General features: G+C 36.7%; 1 protein-coding gene across 3 annotated transcripts in view; it reads right to left on the bottom strand.

Annotated features, from left to right (window-relative positions):
• Positions 1 to 16,768, bottom strand: part of ATP8A1 (ATPase phospholipid transporting 8A1) — a 261,316-nt gene that overhangs the window by 181,567 nt on the left and 62,981 nt on the right. Inside the window, exons 7-9 of one of the 3 annotated variants that reach the window (XM_049886325.1) lie at positions 13,816 to 13,889; positions 7,943 to 8,012; positions 6,037 to 6,164 (exon numbers count right to left, since the gene is read on the bottom strand). In XM_049886325.1, coding sequence (XP_049742282.1) covers positions 6,037 to 6,164; positions 7,943 to 8,012; positions 13,816 to 13,889 — 272 coding nt within the window. Of the gene's footprint in view, positions 1 to 6,036; positions 6,165 to 7,942; positions 8,013 to 10,638; positions 10,713 to 13,815; positions 13,890 to 16,768 lie in introns of all 3 variants that reach the window. The other 2 variants (XM_049886326.1, XM_049886327.1) reach the window with 2 other exon arrangements.

Genomic DNA, 16,768 nt, shown 5'->3' with positions numbered 1-16,768 from the left:
AAATAGTAGGAGATGTTTTGGGATTCACAGAGTAATTGTTAATCCTATTTATAAGTTTTCCCAAATTAGTAAGTCCATTTAGGTTTCTTACATGTTTTGATGTGGTAGAGCTCAGACATTTGTTCCCTGCCTACTCGCAAACTTACTTTAAATTAAAAATAGCTTTGAGCATAACAAAGGTTCAAAAATAACACACAAGGTAAGACAAATGCACGGATCTCACCATATAATTGCACTGGCACTCTTGCTCTCCAGAGGTAAGTCCCTGTATTTAAAACCTCTTGGATATTAATTTTATAGTATTTGAACACCAGTTCTCCAAGAACTGAAAACAAATTTCCAGTGAATGGTAATCACAGTTTGTTATTGTTAGGTGCTGTCGAGTCAATTCCGACTCATAGCTACCCTATAGGACAAAGTAGAACCGGCCCACAGGGTTTCCAAGGAACAGCTGGTGGATTCGAACTGCCAGCCTCTTGGTTAGCAGCCATAACTCTTAACCACTGTGCCACCAAGGCTCCGGTAATCACTTGGCAAGTCTTAAACATTCAATGCACTTCTAAAATGACTGCAAATTTAACTTCAACCACATTTAAATTCAATTTAAACCACATTTTTCAAAAATAAAGCCCACGTTGGATTTCTGTGGGTTTTTTTTTTTTTTTTTTTTTGGCAAGGCTACCTACTATAGTAAGTTGTTGGATGATAACGACCTCTCACAGGCAAATCAGAAGGGTACAAGACTATCACAAATACATTGGGAGTCTCGATGGAAATGTAATACACAAAAACTAATGGTCAAAGGATTCCTATCAAGTCTTCATTTTAAAAAGTAAAAAAAAGTCATATGGTAAAGAAAAAAAAAAAAACACTTCCAGAAAAAGAAACAATTTGCCAAGAAAAGTCTAAGAGATCTTCCTTGTCACTGGTGACAAAGTAAGACTGAGGCCTTCATTTCTGGTGGGTTTTTATGGTCCAGCAGGGTTCCAAGGTGGGCTTGGGTGGGCCTCAGGAACTTTGCTTCAGGAATTATGCAAATTCTACCGTCTCAAGTAAGATCAACCAGATGTGTGGGTAATAGCACTTAAAGCCTTTCATTTAAATGAATAAACCTTTAGGAAACTGTGCATTCCAATGTAGAAAAGGGACAAAGTAACTGTCACTCTCATTTTTCATGCACAACTGCATGCCTTCACAATCATTCTGGGAAGGAACCCCTCTGGTGTATGTTTCAAGATTTGGGGTATAGCTCAGACTTGGGAGGGATCTCAGGCCTAAAGCAGGTTTCCAAGAGGTTCTTGGGAAGTTGCTGGACCATGTCCTGGGGCACATCTGTGCCACATGTTCCTCACCTAGTTAAAAAAAAAAAAACCAAGTTGTCATCGACTCAGTTCTGGCTTATGGCAGCCCCATGTGTGTCAGAGTAGAACTGTGCCAGGAAGGTTCTGTTTGGTTGGTTTTTTGTTTTTAATATTTTATTGAGTTTTTGGTGAAGGTTTACACAGCAAGTTAGGTTCCATTTGACAATTTCCACACAAATTGTTCAGTGACATTAGTTACATTTATCACCATGTGTCAGCACTCTCTGTGTTCAGTCTGTTTCCTTTCCAGTACTCTAGTTTTTGTGCCCTCTTATTTTCTCATTTTTGCTTGTTAGTAACTGTTGGCCTTTTGGTCTCAGGCTGATGGTTTTTAAGTAGGGCACCAATCTTATGGGTAATATTCCTTATTTTGTGTGCCACTCTGCTGTTTCACTAAAAGGTGAACTCAGGGGATAGCCTCAGTTGTAGGTGTAAAGAGTGTCTCAGGGAGTCCTCTGTTCTCTCCTGTTCCAGTTTGTGTGGCTTCTTCTTCTTTTTCTCCTTTTAAATAAGAATTTGAGTTCTGCTCCATATTTTTCTCCTATTCTATCTGGGACCAAGTATCATGACCCCGGTCAGAATGGTCAGTGGAGGTAGCCAGGTACCATCCAGTTCTTCCGTGCTCAGAGTAAATGAGGTCGTGGCTCTTAGAGACTTGTTTCTTCTCTGAGCTTTGGTTACTTTGACACAGTTTTGCTCCTCACGAGTAGAGATCTGCACCTGTGTCTTAGCTAGCCACTCGCAAGCTTTTAAGATCCCAGACGCTACTCACTTCACTAGGAGGCAGATCATGATTTTTGTGACCTATGTTATGCCAAATGACTGAGTTGTCCCATGAGACTATGGTCCTAAGCCTTCAAATCCAGAAAATCAATGTTGGAGGGTATCTGGTTGTTTCTAAGGAGTATCCACATTTCTGTGTTCAATGAATATATGTGCCTGCACCCAAATAACTGTATTTGCACGTACCTATAGATAATTCTGGAGCCCTGGTGGCACAGTGGTTAAGTGTTTGGCTGCTAACCAAAAGGTTAGCAGTTTGAATTCATCAGCTGCTCTTTAGTAACACTATGGAGCAATTCTACTCAGTCCTATAGGGTTGCTATGAGTCGGAATCAACTCAGTGGCATTGGGTTTGGTTTGGGTTTTATAGATACTTGTATTTGTTCTTAATTTTTTTATGTACACACCTGTATAACAATTTGTGTATACCCATCCACAAGTGCACAAAGACTCTTTTTTACTTCAGTTGTGCTATGCTTACTACATCTACATTCAGTGTCATTTTCTGCCCATAGGATTTTCAATGGCTATTTTTTCAGTAGATAACCAGGACTTTGTACAGAGGTACCTCTAGGTGGACTCAAACCTTCAACCTTTCTATTAGCAGCAAAGTGTGCTAACCATTTACACTGTCCAGGGACTCCTCTTACTTATTAAATGGGGTGTAATACAGTAACTATCACTTCAGCATTTGTGGTGTGGATTGATTGGGATTAGCTGCAAGCTCTTCAAAAGTAAAAAATACTACTTTTCAATCACAAGGTTAAAAAAAAAAAGTTAGTATTAGTTTTCATCAGAACTCTAATTCCAGAGTTCTCTGGCATTAAACAATGACCCTTTTCCTTAAAGGAATCCACATACATCATCCAAACACAGGGTCTCCAAAGAGCTCTGGGTAATCACTGTAAATCTCAAATGTGCTACAAATACTTGGGCACTGAGAATCTGTTTCCACCTTTCATACAAAATGAAACATGTTATACAAATCTATTTCTAAATCTTGGCACAATCCTACAAAGATTCTCCTTCAGAGCATGGGTTTGCTTGGCACAAATTTCATGGGGGAACTGATAAGAAATGGAAGCTGGCCAGTTAGGAATGTCAGACTATAGAAATGCTACTTGTGTAAATGGCCAAATCTTTTATTAGTTTATAACCATATGTTCGTGAAAAAATCACCCTGCGCAACTTTTAGAACATATAATTACTCCATAAATTACAAGAAAGCTTTTGGTGGATCTGAATGAGGATGAAGGTTCGGGGTACAAATCAACTGTCCTTTACAGTTCAAATAATTTAATACTGCAATTATAAAATAATGAAAGCACTGATAGCACTCTCTCAGGCTGGTGGGCTGACCTAGTATGTTTAGCTAACATTTAGTTGGCCGCTAAGAATGCCTGGCAGATAAGGCATACTGTAAAGTAGAGGAGGCAGGGGAACGGGAATAGACATTTAGAGAAGGAGGCAGGGAGAGGCAGAAAAGATCCCGTCTTTCCTGCCAGCTACCACTCCACAGCTTTGTAGCCTTTTAAAGCATAGTTCTTTGAAAAAGTTGCTTGCTATTTTCAATAGCTCTCTTTCCATTATCTCAACTCATTCCCATCAGGCTCCATTGAAACTGTTCTAATTATGCTCAATGATCTATCTCTACTTGCTAAATCCAACAGTTAACTCTCAGCCTCACTGTACTTGACCCACTTTAGTCACTCCCTTTGCCTTGGTACGGTTTCTTCACTCTCTCTTGGTTTCCATTCTACCAACTTGGTGTCATTGTCTTTCACTGGTCCCTCCTTTTTCCCAACCTCTTAATACTGGAGAGTCTCAGGACAGTTCTTAGGGCTCTTCACTTTTCTATCTATAGCCTTCACCCTGTGTGATCACTTCCAGCCCCATGGTTTTAAATATCAACACCAACAACTCCCAAATTTATCTGACAAACTCAGGCCTCCCTCCCAAACTCCCAAACTCCAGATTTATATATTCAGCTTCACATTTCTATTTGAATATTAGAAAAACTTATTTAAAGGAGCCCCGGTGGCACAACAATAAGCACGTGGCTGCTAACTGAAAGGCTGGCAGTTTGAACCCACCGAGCAGCTCCACGGGAGAAAGACCTCGTGATCTGCTCCCATAAAGATTACTGCCAAGAAAACCCTTTGGGGCAGCTCTACTCTGTCGTGTGGGGTCACTATGAGTTGCAATCGACTCAATGGCATCCAACAACAAAAGCTTGTTAGTCCAAAGCTGAAATGCTTATCTGCCTCCACTCAACATCCTACAACAGATCCCCTCTTCACTTAGAAAGAAACACTTTAATGGTCTACAAAGTCTTACATGAGTTCACTATTATCTCTCGGCCCCTCTTCTATTTCTCTCTTCTCTGCTCACTCCACTCCAGCCACACCGGCCTTCTTGACATTCTACGAATATTCCAAGCACAATAGCACTATAAGATCATGTAACGATATAACAATTTGTACTGACGATTCCTTTTGCTTGCAATCCTCTTCCTCCAGATATTCAAATGGCGAGCTTCCTCACCTCCTACTCACCTTTGCTCAAACATTACCTTCTCAGTGAGACTTACTGGAACCACCTGAACTAAAAATGATTCCCTCCCAAGGACTCCCAATCTCCCTTATTCTGTGCTGTTTTTCCCCCCCAAAGCATCTTTCACTTTCTAACATACTATAAAATTTGCTTATTTATCATTGTATTATTCATCTATTAGCCTTTCCCTCACTACAAGAAAGTAAGGTCAGAAAGGCAGGAATATTTATCTGCTTTGTTGCTGCATCCTTAACACTTGGGACTGGCCTATCCCACGAAAAAAAACACAAAAAAACAAAAAAACCCACTGCCGTCAAGTCGATTCTGACTCATAGTGACCCCATTGAGTTTCCAAGGCTATAAATCTCTACAGAAGCAGACTACCATATCTTTCTCCTGCGGAGCCACTAGTGGATTTGAACTGCCAACCTACTGGTTAGCAGTCGATCGCTTTAACCACTGCATCACCAGTGCTCCCTGGTCTAGCTCACAGAGGTGCCTAATAAGTCTTGGTTGAATGGATGAGGAAAAAGGCAGGAAAGAGGAGAAGGGGGGGAGAAGAGCAGATCATAACCACAAATAACTATTAGATGACACAGCCTAGAAAAGAACACAAGGAATTATTCAGAAAAGACAAGAAATGATTCAGTTAGGGCTACAAACATGTTCCTTCTGGACCCCTGCTGAAAATTTGCATTTCTAACAAGTTTCCTGCTGAGAATTTATATTTCCACCCCAGATGTATTGAAACAGAATCTACATTTTAATAAGATCCCCCAGGTGATTCTTAGGTATAACTTCCTGGGAACTTGTTAGATATGCAAATTCTCAGCAGGGAACTTGTTAGAAATGCTAATTTTCAACAGGAGTTCAAACAGGAACAAACTGGTTTGAAGCCCTGGATTCCGTACAATGAACCCCCTGAAGATAGAATCTGAATTCCTTGAGGTACCCAGGGATCACAGAAAATGACCTAGGCCATGAAGATGTGTGCTAAGCCTATAATTGGGAATTACAACATGGGTATCCCGGCCAAACAGTGGTTCACAGGTTATTTACACATTAATATGCCAGGAGCCTGGGCATCTCCCTGGAAACACCCAATTGCCAGGCTGGCAGGAACCCTGGGGAGGTCTTCAGTTATGCCATATGTATTGGGGCTAAATATCTAGGATTTTCACAAAAGGACTCTGTATAGAAGAGTAATGTTTACAAAAAGGATTCTAAGTGATCAAACTTACAGCACAAGAAAATAATATGTACACAGACCTGGAAGAAATTCAGCAATGCTCTGTCACACAGTGAGTTCCATGTTTGTTATGAAATTGATTTTACATACCCATGTCCATCAAGCCTTATGTTTCCAACAAAATCGTAGAGATGTCTGTTTGGACTTTCACACTCGATTCTGCCAGAAATTCTCATCAAACTGTCAATGTCTTTTATATCTGACGTTGCCGGTAAGCCCTGTTTAAAATTTTTTAAATAAACAAAAAAGTATATTAAGTTGTGGGTAGAGGAGGGCTTCTGAATACATCCAGGCTTTAAGGACACGACAAAGTCTCAGATCTAAGAGATCCCACTAAGCAGATCTAAGAGATCCCACTAAGTCGTGAGCAATTCTTTCCGCTTCCACAATCTCTCCCTGTCAAGTAATAGTTAAAGGGCACCTTCCTCACCAATTTAACACAGGCTTTTAACATAAGAATAGGGCAGCTTTTGTAAAAAGTTCTAAAACACAATTAAGAGATTGTAAACTAGTCTGCAAAGGTATTTTGAAATAAGTCTCCTAAAGAACCATCTGTCTCCAAAAATAAAATTAATATTTAGCATCATACAGTGCTGAATTTCAAACAGGAGTTGAAAAATAAGTGGAATCTATGTCCAAGGACAGTAGTAATGTTTCTGTTTTTTTAGCCCACTAAGGGGAAAAACTCCAAAATACTTCTCCCCTCTGGCCAACTGGAACCAGCTGTCAGTCAATTTAGCTCATTTTTTTATGGCACTGTGAGTTCAGGGGCTCTGAACTCAGCATGACAGCCTATTCCATCACACCTCAACCTCCTCACCAGTCATTGTTACCACTCACCTAGAGCCCATTTTAAAGTCCTAACTTTTAAAGCTTCAAAAACATAAACATTACAGTTGTTTTCTGCTAGAAATAGTATGAAAAGTAATATATGAAACATAAACCATGTCCCAAGATAACTGACAGTTTTAGAGCAGCAATGGAAACTTCATCTTTTCAATCTGGCAAAGCCAAATAATAATTTGGGTCAGGTGAATAGGGGAAATAAATAAACTAATACATGTCAAAGCACTTAAGACTATTATTATTTTAGCATCAATGTGGTGGCTATTACATAAACTATTTTTCTTTATAATTTATCTTATTTTTGTTGTTGAGAATACACACAGCAGAACATACACCAATTCAACAGTTTCTACACATACAATTCAGTGACATGATTACTTTCTTCAAGTTGTGCAACGCTTCTCACCCTCCTATTCTGAGTTGTTCCTCCCCCATTAAAATAAACTCACTGCCATTAAGGTTCCTATCTGATCTTCTGAGTTGCTGTTGTCATTTTGATCCCATACAGATAGATCTTAAAAGACCACAATCCTCAAGGCTGACATTCTTTACTAGTTAAGCTAAACTATTATTTGGCTTTAAGAAGACCTGGAATGTTTTTGGTTTAAGGTTTAAAGATTATCTCAAGGCAACAGTTTCACGACTCCATGGCTCCAGAAAGTCTGGATTACATGAGACTTTAAAATTCTGTTCTACATTTCACCCCTTTTGATAAGGATTCTTCTACAGAATCTTTGATCAAAATGTTCAGTAATAGTAGTCAGGCACCATCCAGTTCTGGTCCCGTAGCAAAGGAGGCAGTTGTTCACAGAGGCAACCAGCCACACATTCCATATCCTCCTGCTATTCCTGACTCTCCTTCTTCCTTTGTTGCTCCAGGAAAAGAGAGGCCAACATACATATAATATTTTTAAAAATGAGATGTAGTAGCTATATGATGGACCATATCAACAGTCAAATAAATCTGGGTCTCCTGTAATACTTACTGACATCAGCCTATTAAATCTCTTACAGCCAGAGTGGCTCAATGAGAAAATATTTGCAACTGAACAGAATTAATTCAACTCAGGACAATACCACTGAGAAATAAAGCTTTTATTTCCATGTAATAAAACATCAATAATTACGATAAACCTGTATTAGATCTTACCTGTCTAATTTTCAGGTTTGTTTCTCCATCTAAGTTGGATGTTTCAATGTAACACATGGCCTGGGGCTCACTGTTGTTTAAAATGGAGAAGCACAAAGATTTAGAGAGGCAGGGAAAGCATAATAATAATAACCTTAGTAGCTTATTTAAAAGCTCAGGCTCACTGAAGCTTTTGATTCTAGACAAAGCCATGAGTCACCTAGTTTCTTGATGTTTTTCATTCTAACAGCAAGATGCCATGAGGCAGAACCCATGCATGACAACTTATGGGTCAGCTTTTCAGCGAGAAAGACTCAAAAGCAATTTCCTTCCTAACAACAATCACTGCTGGTCTTCAAGATGATGTAAATGAACAGATCTGTCACATTATATTTAATTTGTTCATCCATACAGACACAACACAGACTCCATCTGCAATGTAAAACAGCTTTGTGTCCAGAATTATCTTCAGCCCAAAAATATCAAGTGAGATTTCACGCTTGTGGTGCACATGTAAATTGGTTAAGAAAAGTAACTGTGTAGAAAATTCCAGATTGCTGCTTCTACAAGCTTGCATTTACTACTCTTTTATAAGTAATAAACAGGATCATATGAAACATAACATTAAAATTTATTTAAAGCCACTTTTAAAAACGGCATGAATAGACTTTAAAATGTAAGTGGACATATACTTTTCTCCCACTATTTTTTTTGTTCCTGCTCTCCTATTTCTTGTAGTTGCTTCACAGATTTTTTGGCAGCAAAAGCTAAAACTAAATATAAAACTAAACACTGGCCAACTTGGCCAATATTACTCCTTGACCTGAACCTAGAAGACCAAGTTTATGTGTTCCCACCACAGTGTTTTAGCAAAATCTGGTGTGGGGTGGCTGTTGTAAGGGTGTGTGTTCTCGTTTTATCACAGACACTACATCTTCGATTGTCTCATATCTTGCTCCTTAACACACTGACTTTATTGGCTGAAAAACTACAGACATTTGAGTTTGTAGCCCAACTATATAATCGATCCTCAACTATAAGGAAAATCATTCTAAAACTAAATCCATCATATTAGTGCTTGGTTGTGTAATAAGCCAAATTCACGAACACCATATCAGCATCTACAAACATAACCTCTGACATGCAGGTGTGATCAAAGCTGGAAAGAAATTTGCAAGTCACAAACACCTGGAATTTTCTAGTCAGCTTCCAATTTGTACGTGTGCATAATAGATTATTCTAAGCTTCAGAAATGCACTTTTAGCTTAATTTTGTGGCCTGAAGATTTGTGAAAATTACTTTTCACATTCATCTTATATTTTACAGATTTTTTTGGAAGTTACTCTGCAAGCTGGCTATTCAACTCACTCTACGAACTTTCTTTCATAAAGGCTGCTGTTCCTTTTCCCCAGTTGGAGAAATATTTTAATGTTTATATTTTCATTCTATCTATTGCTCAAAGTTTTATTTTCTACCACGGTCACCATGGTAATTTAGTTCTAGCTATTGCTCCCAGTTTGTAACTCACTTATGTATATATCTGAAATGTAAATGGTTTATGAAATAAAACATATCTTCTGATAACACAGAAGCATGATGACAAATGCTAAATGAACAATGTGGATTCCATATTCTGGCAGGAAAATGCATTACAATTTTACAGATCAATGTACTTATCCAGGGTAATTCTCATATGAAAATGAGAATAATTTTTTAATTCTTTTTTTTTTTCATAAAGTAACTCTTCTAGGGAGTGAAATGGCTGACTTCTCTTTGAAGTGGAGCAAACAAAATATGCATCCAAACCCACAACAATCTTAATGGCCACTTAAGACAGCTGTTACTAAAGCAGCTCTTAACAGTGCTGTGAAAAGGCGGCAAGAAGTTTCAGATAAGGAATCATGCTAGAGAATAAATATTTCAGCAAATTATGATGACATCCAAAACACAAACTACAGTCAAAGAGGCAAAGCAGGCTTTTTGATTAGTAAGTGGGGGAATGAAACAAGATGCATATTACAATACAGACACTAGTCGACAGCTAAAATTTATCACAGTAACGTGCACTTTGTCACTAGTTACAAGTGGGATAAAAATTGATCCCAAAGCATGCGGTACAAAATGTACAACATCCATCTTTGTGCAGAGGGTCCTCTATAAACCCCATACGAGCCCAAATTATGGTCATAATCACTGGAGGGATTCTATAGATTTTATAGAAATTTTCGAATATAAGAATAAAACAAATGATTAAAATATTAATTTCTCAATAAGTCTTTGTTTCACGAAAGCTTAACATTGTTCAAAAAACAATATCCTGGGGAGGTAATAAATTAAGCCTTAGTATTTAGGCATGTTGTTAAATATGAATATGTATCAATGATGCATAAACCTATTGCTATCGAGTCGATTCTGACTCACGGACTTACAGGATCGCTATGAGTCAATGGTGCATAGGAAATTAAAATCTATCTTACTGGCATCCCTCTTGGACTCCTACTGATAACAATAGGAGCTGAATTTGCCCAATTGAGGGATAAACATCATCCAACATTGAATTTAGAAAAGGCTTTTCAAACATCTGTGAAATGCTCATCACCAAGAAGTATTGGTTTTAAAGGAAGAGACAAAGAACTCATCCACATTCAGGTGAACTATTCTCTGGTTTAGGGTGAGGACCCACTTACACACATCCTGTATAACTTGGAGGTTCTAACCTTGAGGACAGACTGATGAGATCTGCTGGGAGATGTTCCCCATTGGTCACTTTCACTATCTCCCCTACTGCCACCTACATGTCCCAGTTTAAAATAATTAAAATGGAAAAAAAATGAATAACAGAGTAAAAAAAAAAAAACCAAACAAACAAATGGACAAAAGAGACAGAAAGTTTGAAATTATTATAAAAATAATACATGTTAATAAAAATGTCTAATGCCAATTTTTTCAAAATTTATTTTGATCAGGTCTAAAACCATTAGAAAACATTTAATATGCAAGGAATACGTACTTGTTTTTAAGTTCAATTTCAATGCAAAAATTCTTTGATTTTTAATGTTTTCTCACAAGCATATCTTATCAAATTAAAGTAAAAATGTAATATAGACAGCTACTTTATTTTATAGATTTTTCTTTCGTCAATGCCTCACTCCCATGCCATAACAAAGTATACTGCACTACCCACTAAAACAGTAACAGTTAAAAATTTTCTGACTCTAAAAGGTTTTTAAAGCTAATTGCATAAATACCTTATTAGCTTTAATGCAGAGACATGAATCTTACGAAGTTAGATGTCATCATTGCAGTATTTTGAGTTACTTGGTAATTAATAAAGTCTAGGTACTACATTGTGTTGAATCCAGTGCAAAGTTTTCAGAGATGGTATGAAACAGACATGCCAAGAACCTCTTTGGACTTGAATTCATAGCTTAAATTTTTTTACTCTATTTTATACTTTTTAAACATATAAATGTATTAGTTATTTTTTACAGGCTAAAACTTCAGTTTCTTAGTTTCAAAACTGAAGTCAATAAAACACAAACTTTCAACCATATTCATGATTTAATTTCAAACTACCTCACAAATTACTATTAGGATTAATAATTGGAAAGTATTTGGAAATTAAAATACTCTATTATTTATTCTTACTGTTAAATTATGCTCATTTGCAGGTGAATATCACCATGTACTTGGTTAAGAGCTATGGCTGCTAACCAAAAGGCCAGCAGTTCAAATCTACCAGGTGCTCCTTGGAAACCCTATGGGGCAGTTCTACACTGTATTACAGAGTTGCTATAAGTCAGAATCAACTCGATGGCAGTGGGTTTTTTTTTTTTTTTTTTTTTTTTTTTTAGGTATTTCTTAAGGCTAATGTAGGTTCAAAAGAGTTAAGGAATACAAAAAACTTTTGAGAAAAAAAAAACGTAAAGTGGTATCTTGCTACTTGGATAGAAATATCTATCTGATGAATCCTGCTAAACAACAAAAAGCAATGAATCAAATAATCTTTATTACCATAATCATCTCTGGAAGAAGTTAATTACTTTGGACAAAGTACTAAGATATAGAAACTGTTTTGATCTACCAACACTGACAGCTATTAGTAAATGCTTTTAATGTTTAGAAAATAAATTCTGTAAAAATGTATTATAATTTAAAAAATATAAGCACAGAGCTTGCTAGAGAGTTTCAGGGGTTAGGGAGGGGCAAATGACAAATATTATAAAAACTTTTAACTTAGAATTAAGTATAAAGTCAGGGCAGTAATCTTCATATTTGTGAGCATACAAAAACAAATATAGTAATTAATGGCTCAGCAAATACAGTTCTGTGACAATGTCTCTAAAGATTTGTTTAGGAAAACATCAACACTTTTTGAAATTAATGATAGGTTTTACTATCATTTTGAACTTTCTTAGATAAATATAACATAAATATGGTAAATCATCTAATACATTTATCAAACTTTTACATAGTACCACTAAGTGCACACCATTCTGTTAGCTAGGCACTTTCAGATTTAAAGATTATTAATTTAAACAAAAAGAAGAATCAGAAGAATGGAGGAATATGAGAGCTTGATCATTCAATTCACTGTCCTCACTTTAAAAGATGTGAAATCAAGGCCTGGAGAGATTAAGCAGTTTGTTCAAAAGCACCAAGCCAGGATAAGAACTTGGTTTCCTGACTCCTAAGCAAAGCTTTCTCTAGTACCTGACACTACTCAGAACAGAGGACAACAATGAGCTCAAGGTTATTAACCGCATTCTCACATGGCTAAGTGTGAACCATTATCTTTTCTTCAGTTTCAGAAACCTACCCTGAAAAAGTGATAAGCAAAGGAAACTAATAACAGAAAGGTTGAGTGAAAACATCTATATTAATTTTTCCTGTAATCCAAATCTCCTCCATCCCCACTGAAAACAAAAACCTATAGGAAAATGGCACGAAAAACTGACAATTATAAAACATGGAAATAGAACTATCTGGAGTTCCTTCAATTACCTGTAGACTCACTTCTATAAATGTCTGGATAGCTTTTACTAACTCAAAGTGTCACTAGCTTGTCATAAATCCAATCACTTTAAACAATGACCTGATTAAATAGATTTTGAAAAAAGGGCACTGCCCATATTCGTATGCGGATTTTACAAATAAAACTGTCCAAGGAAATGATGATAAACAACCTTTAAAATATTTCAAGTGTTTTTTTTTTCTTAATTTATATTAGGACTAGTTTTACAGTTTTTAAACAAACTCATTTGAAAGTCACATTCTTTAAAAGGTTAACAGTGCCATATATTCTGAGTACTAAACTCATGACTATCTTAAATATGAGTAAAATAAAAATTATTTGAATTCAGTAATTGAAAGAAATGAAAAGAATGGACAAAGTACTTTTGTTGTTGGAACTATGGCATTTCAAAAAGTATGATGACAAAACAGAAATCATTCAATTTTCTTGTACCATTTCACCATGAAGATTAAAAAACTTGGCAGGAATATACAAATGCATCATGAAGACATTTACCGTGAACAAGGACTATAAGATAAAATCAACAGAACCCAATCCATGTATTATATAAAATAAATGATAGGAAATCTTGAGAGTTAGTGACTCATACTAAAGGATCTAGATACAGTCTTCCTACTCTTAATTGTAACAGTCACTTTTGAATTATCAAGCATAGTACCTATCATTTATTCTATACGGCAAACATGAAAGAATCCTTGAAGTCCAATCAACTTTTTTTTTTTTTTAGTGCTTCATTCAAAATCATTAGAGAGGTTTAGAATTCTTCGTTTATTCCTTATTTCCTTGGAGCAATCACAAGGTCAATGCAGGGTAGAGAAACCATCCTCTACACTGTTTGAGCGTCAGTAGGTATCTCTACCTTGATGAGAGAAGTACAGTGTCAGCAGGTATATACTCTTTGCCTTTTATTATAACTATATCTCCAACATTTACCTGAAAGAAAACTGGGAATCGGTTAATTATCTGCATTGAAAGATCATTACAAATATACAGCCCATTGCATTTAACCATAGACTACAGTAAAGATGGTTACTGGCAAGCAAGAACCACAGATCTTCAGAAAATGGCATAAAATTGTCCGTGAGGCCAGGCGTGGGGCAAGTCTTACAAAAATGAACTTTGTATCTTTATCAGCTATATAACTTATCTTAATAAAATTAATCTATACCTTCTATGCACTTAATTGACATCTCGACTTCTCATAATCTCTCCTTTTCACATAAAAATAAAAAAGAGGAATTTACCAACTGAATCTCTACCCTATTTTAAGTAGATCTCAATACAACTGGAGAAAATATCTCTCATATATATTCATCACTCCTCACGACAACGCTATGAACTAACAGCTGTTCTAATTCGTAATTAGAGACAAAGAAAATGTGGCTTAGATTAAGTTATTTCCCCAAGATCAGAGTGAGTAGAAGGGCTTATCTGCAAAGCCTGATTTTGTGTAAGTAAATTTAGTGAGACTATCGCTATATTTTAAATTAAATATTAATGGCTTACTCTCCTTCTTTTACTACCTGTTGGCATTTATCTGAGCACAGCATGAAGACTAATTAAAGATATATTATTGCCAGAAACTGGCAGAAGTAATTTAAATGACGGGTTTGTCATCCTGCCTTTAGCAAACAATGAAACTACAACTGGGTAACAGCCAGAGCCCTGGTGGCACAGCAGTTAAGAGCTATGGCTGCTAAGGCTGCTAACCAAAAAGTCGGCAGTTCGAATCCACCAGGCACTCCCTGGAAACCCTATGGGGCAGTTCTACTCTGTTCTATACGGTTGCTATGAGTCAGAATTGGGTAGCAACTTAGTTGACCAAGTTACACTGACAGCTGCTCCCATTAAACCATAAAGTTGCCCTCTCTCTTAGTAGCCAGGGAAACCTAGAAATAAGTTTCAATAATTAATTAATGGAAGAAATATCTTTTTGTTCTTCCCCCTCCCTACTTCTCCTTAAACCCTAAAGCAACAACTTAGGGGAGAAGGAGAGAACAGCATCCTCAGGGGAAACTGTGATAAAGTCTGTGGAGACAGCCCACTGTGTTCTACTTTATGCGCTGGATGAGGGACAGCTGGTGGAAGGGGGAGGGAGGGAAAGGAGGGACGCTCTGGATGCCTTGGTTCCAAAAATATTTATTTTGACATAAATCTAAAATCTGGAATATGTGAAACCGAAATAAACTGGCTGAAAATCAAACTGTCCAATTTTAGGCCCCAGCATATTTATATTTTTATTAACAACTTTTTGGAGATACAAAGTCTTAATCTCCACTGCCGTGCAGTCATTTCCAACTCACAGCAACCCTACAAGGTACAGCTGAACTGCCCTGGAGGGTTTCTAAGGCTGTAGTCTTTATGGAAGCAGACTACCACATCTTCCACCTGCAGAGTAAGCCAGTGGGTTTGAACCAACAACCCTTCTGTTAGCAGCCAAGTGCTTAACCACTGTGCCACCAGGGCTCAATCTAAAGATATATATTTCATGGTGAAATATTCATGCACGAAAGCAGCCTTATAGAGTGACTTTTACACATACATACACCCCACCACTCCATGCTTCCTCACAAAACCAGGAGAATCTGTTGATTGCGAGATTATTCACCTGAATTCTCCACCTGCACCTATCTCAAAAAACCTGAGAACAGGGTCAGCTGCATCTCAACATGAAGAAGAGTTTTCTGTGGAGAGGCCAGTGATGACAGCTGCTTACATTTCACGAATGGAAGTATAATTCATCCTGTAGAGCTTTGTAATTGCAATAATTTGTTTTTAAACTGGATATGTGCAACTTAACCTTTTGAAACAGGGAAAAGGCTTCAGGGCAACAGCTGGAGAGATGAGCTGCTAAAGCTGGAGACCTGAAGTCTGCCCATATGGGAATGACTAGATGTACTCTAAATTTGTAGGTCTTTTGAGGACTATTCGAAGTAACCACAGTATCCACACGTTTAGAAAGACAAAGAACCCTGAACTAAAGCCTCTTGCTGTATGGTTTATCATATTACGTTGGCATGTGGCTCAGATTCTTGGTTTTGGTTTATTGGTTTAATTTTTAATTGTGCAAAAATATTATATAAACCAAAGAAGACACTTGTCCCACAATCTGGCTAACCCAACAAGTAAGCCTGCTTTTGTATCTGTCTAGTTAGTGTTCAATAAATGTTTTTACATAGCTGACATTTTAGTGCACAAGATTCTGTTCTTTTCACCTATTATCACACTTTATGATATAAAAAAAAAAAAAATAGGACCCTTAAATGTCTTGCTAGATGCTGTGGCATATACACTCAATAAATACTTGTTGAATGAAATGCATAATTATATAATGCAATAATTACAGCTTTTAGTTGCCACAAATTGTACCAATATACCAATCAGTGGACTGCCATAATGTATTTATGAAACCCTTTCCAGTTGTTGGATACCCATGTATTCTAATTTTTCACTATTATAAATACTACAATAAACATTTTTATACTTGTAGAGATTTTCTCCTACTTTATCATTTTCTTGGGATAAGTTCCCAGAACTCCCTTTTTATGGTTTTCAATATGAAGAGTCAAACTACTAATCTATGATAGTATGTCAATGAAATATTTCATAAAAATAAAAATTCTGAAGTACAATGAGTTTGTTTTTACTTATTGAACAGATAGCAAATAGAACTTCAATGTCATTTAATCTGCATCTTTTATTAGGTTGAATATTACACTAAGTCTGGTTACTTATTATATTTCCTTTTGCTTACTGCCAAATTTTCTTTCCTATTTATGTAACAATGATCTTAATTGTGTCATATTTGTTGC

Source organism: Elephas maximus, chromosome 5 (assembly GCF_024166365.1).
Source record: "Elephas maximus indicus isolate mEleMax1 chromosome 5, mEleMax1 primary haplotype, whole genome shotgun sequence".
NCBI lineage: Eukaryota > Metazoa > Chordata > Mammalia > Proboscidea > Elephantidae > Elephas > Elephas maximus.
The sequence above is the reverse complement of the archived record's forward strand: the minus strand, read 5'-3'. Positions and strand labels throughout refer to the sequence as shown.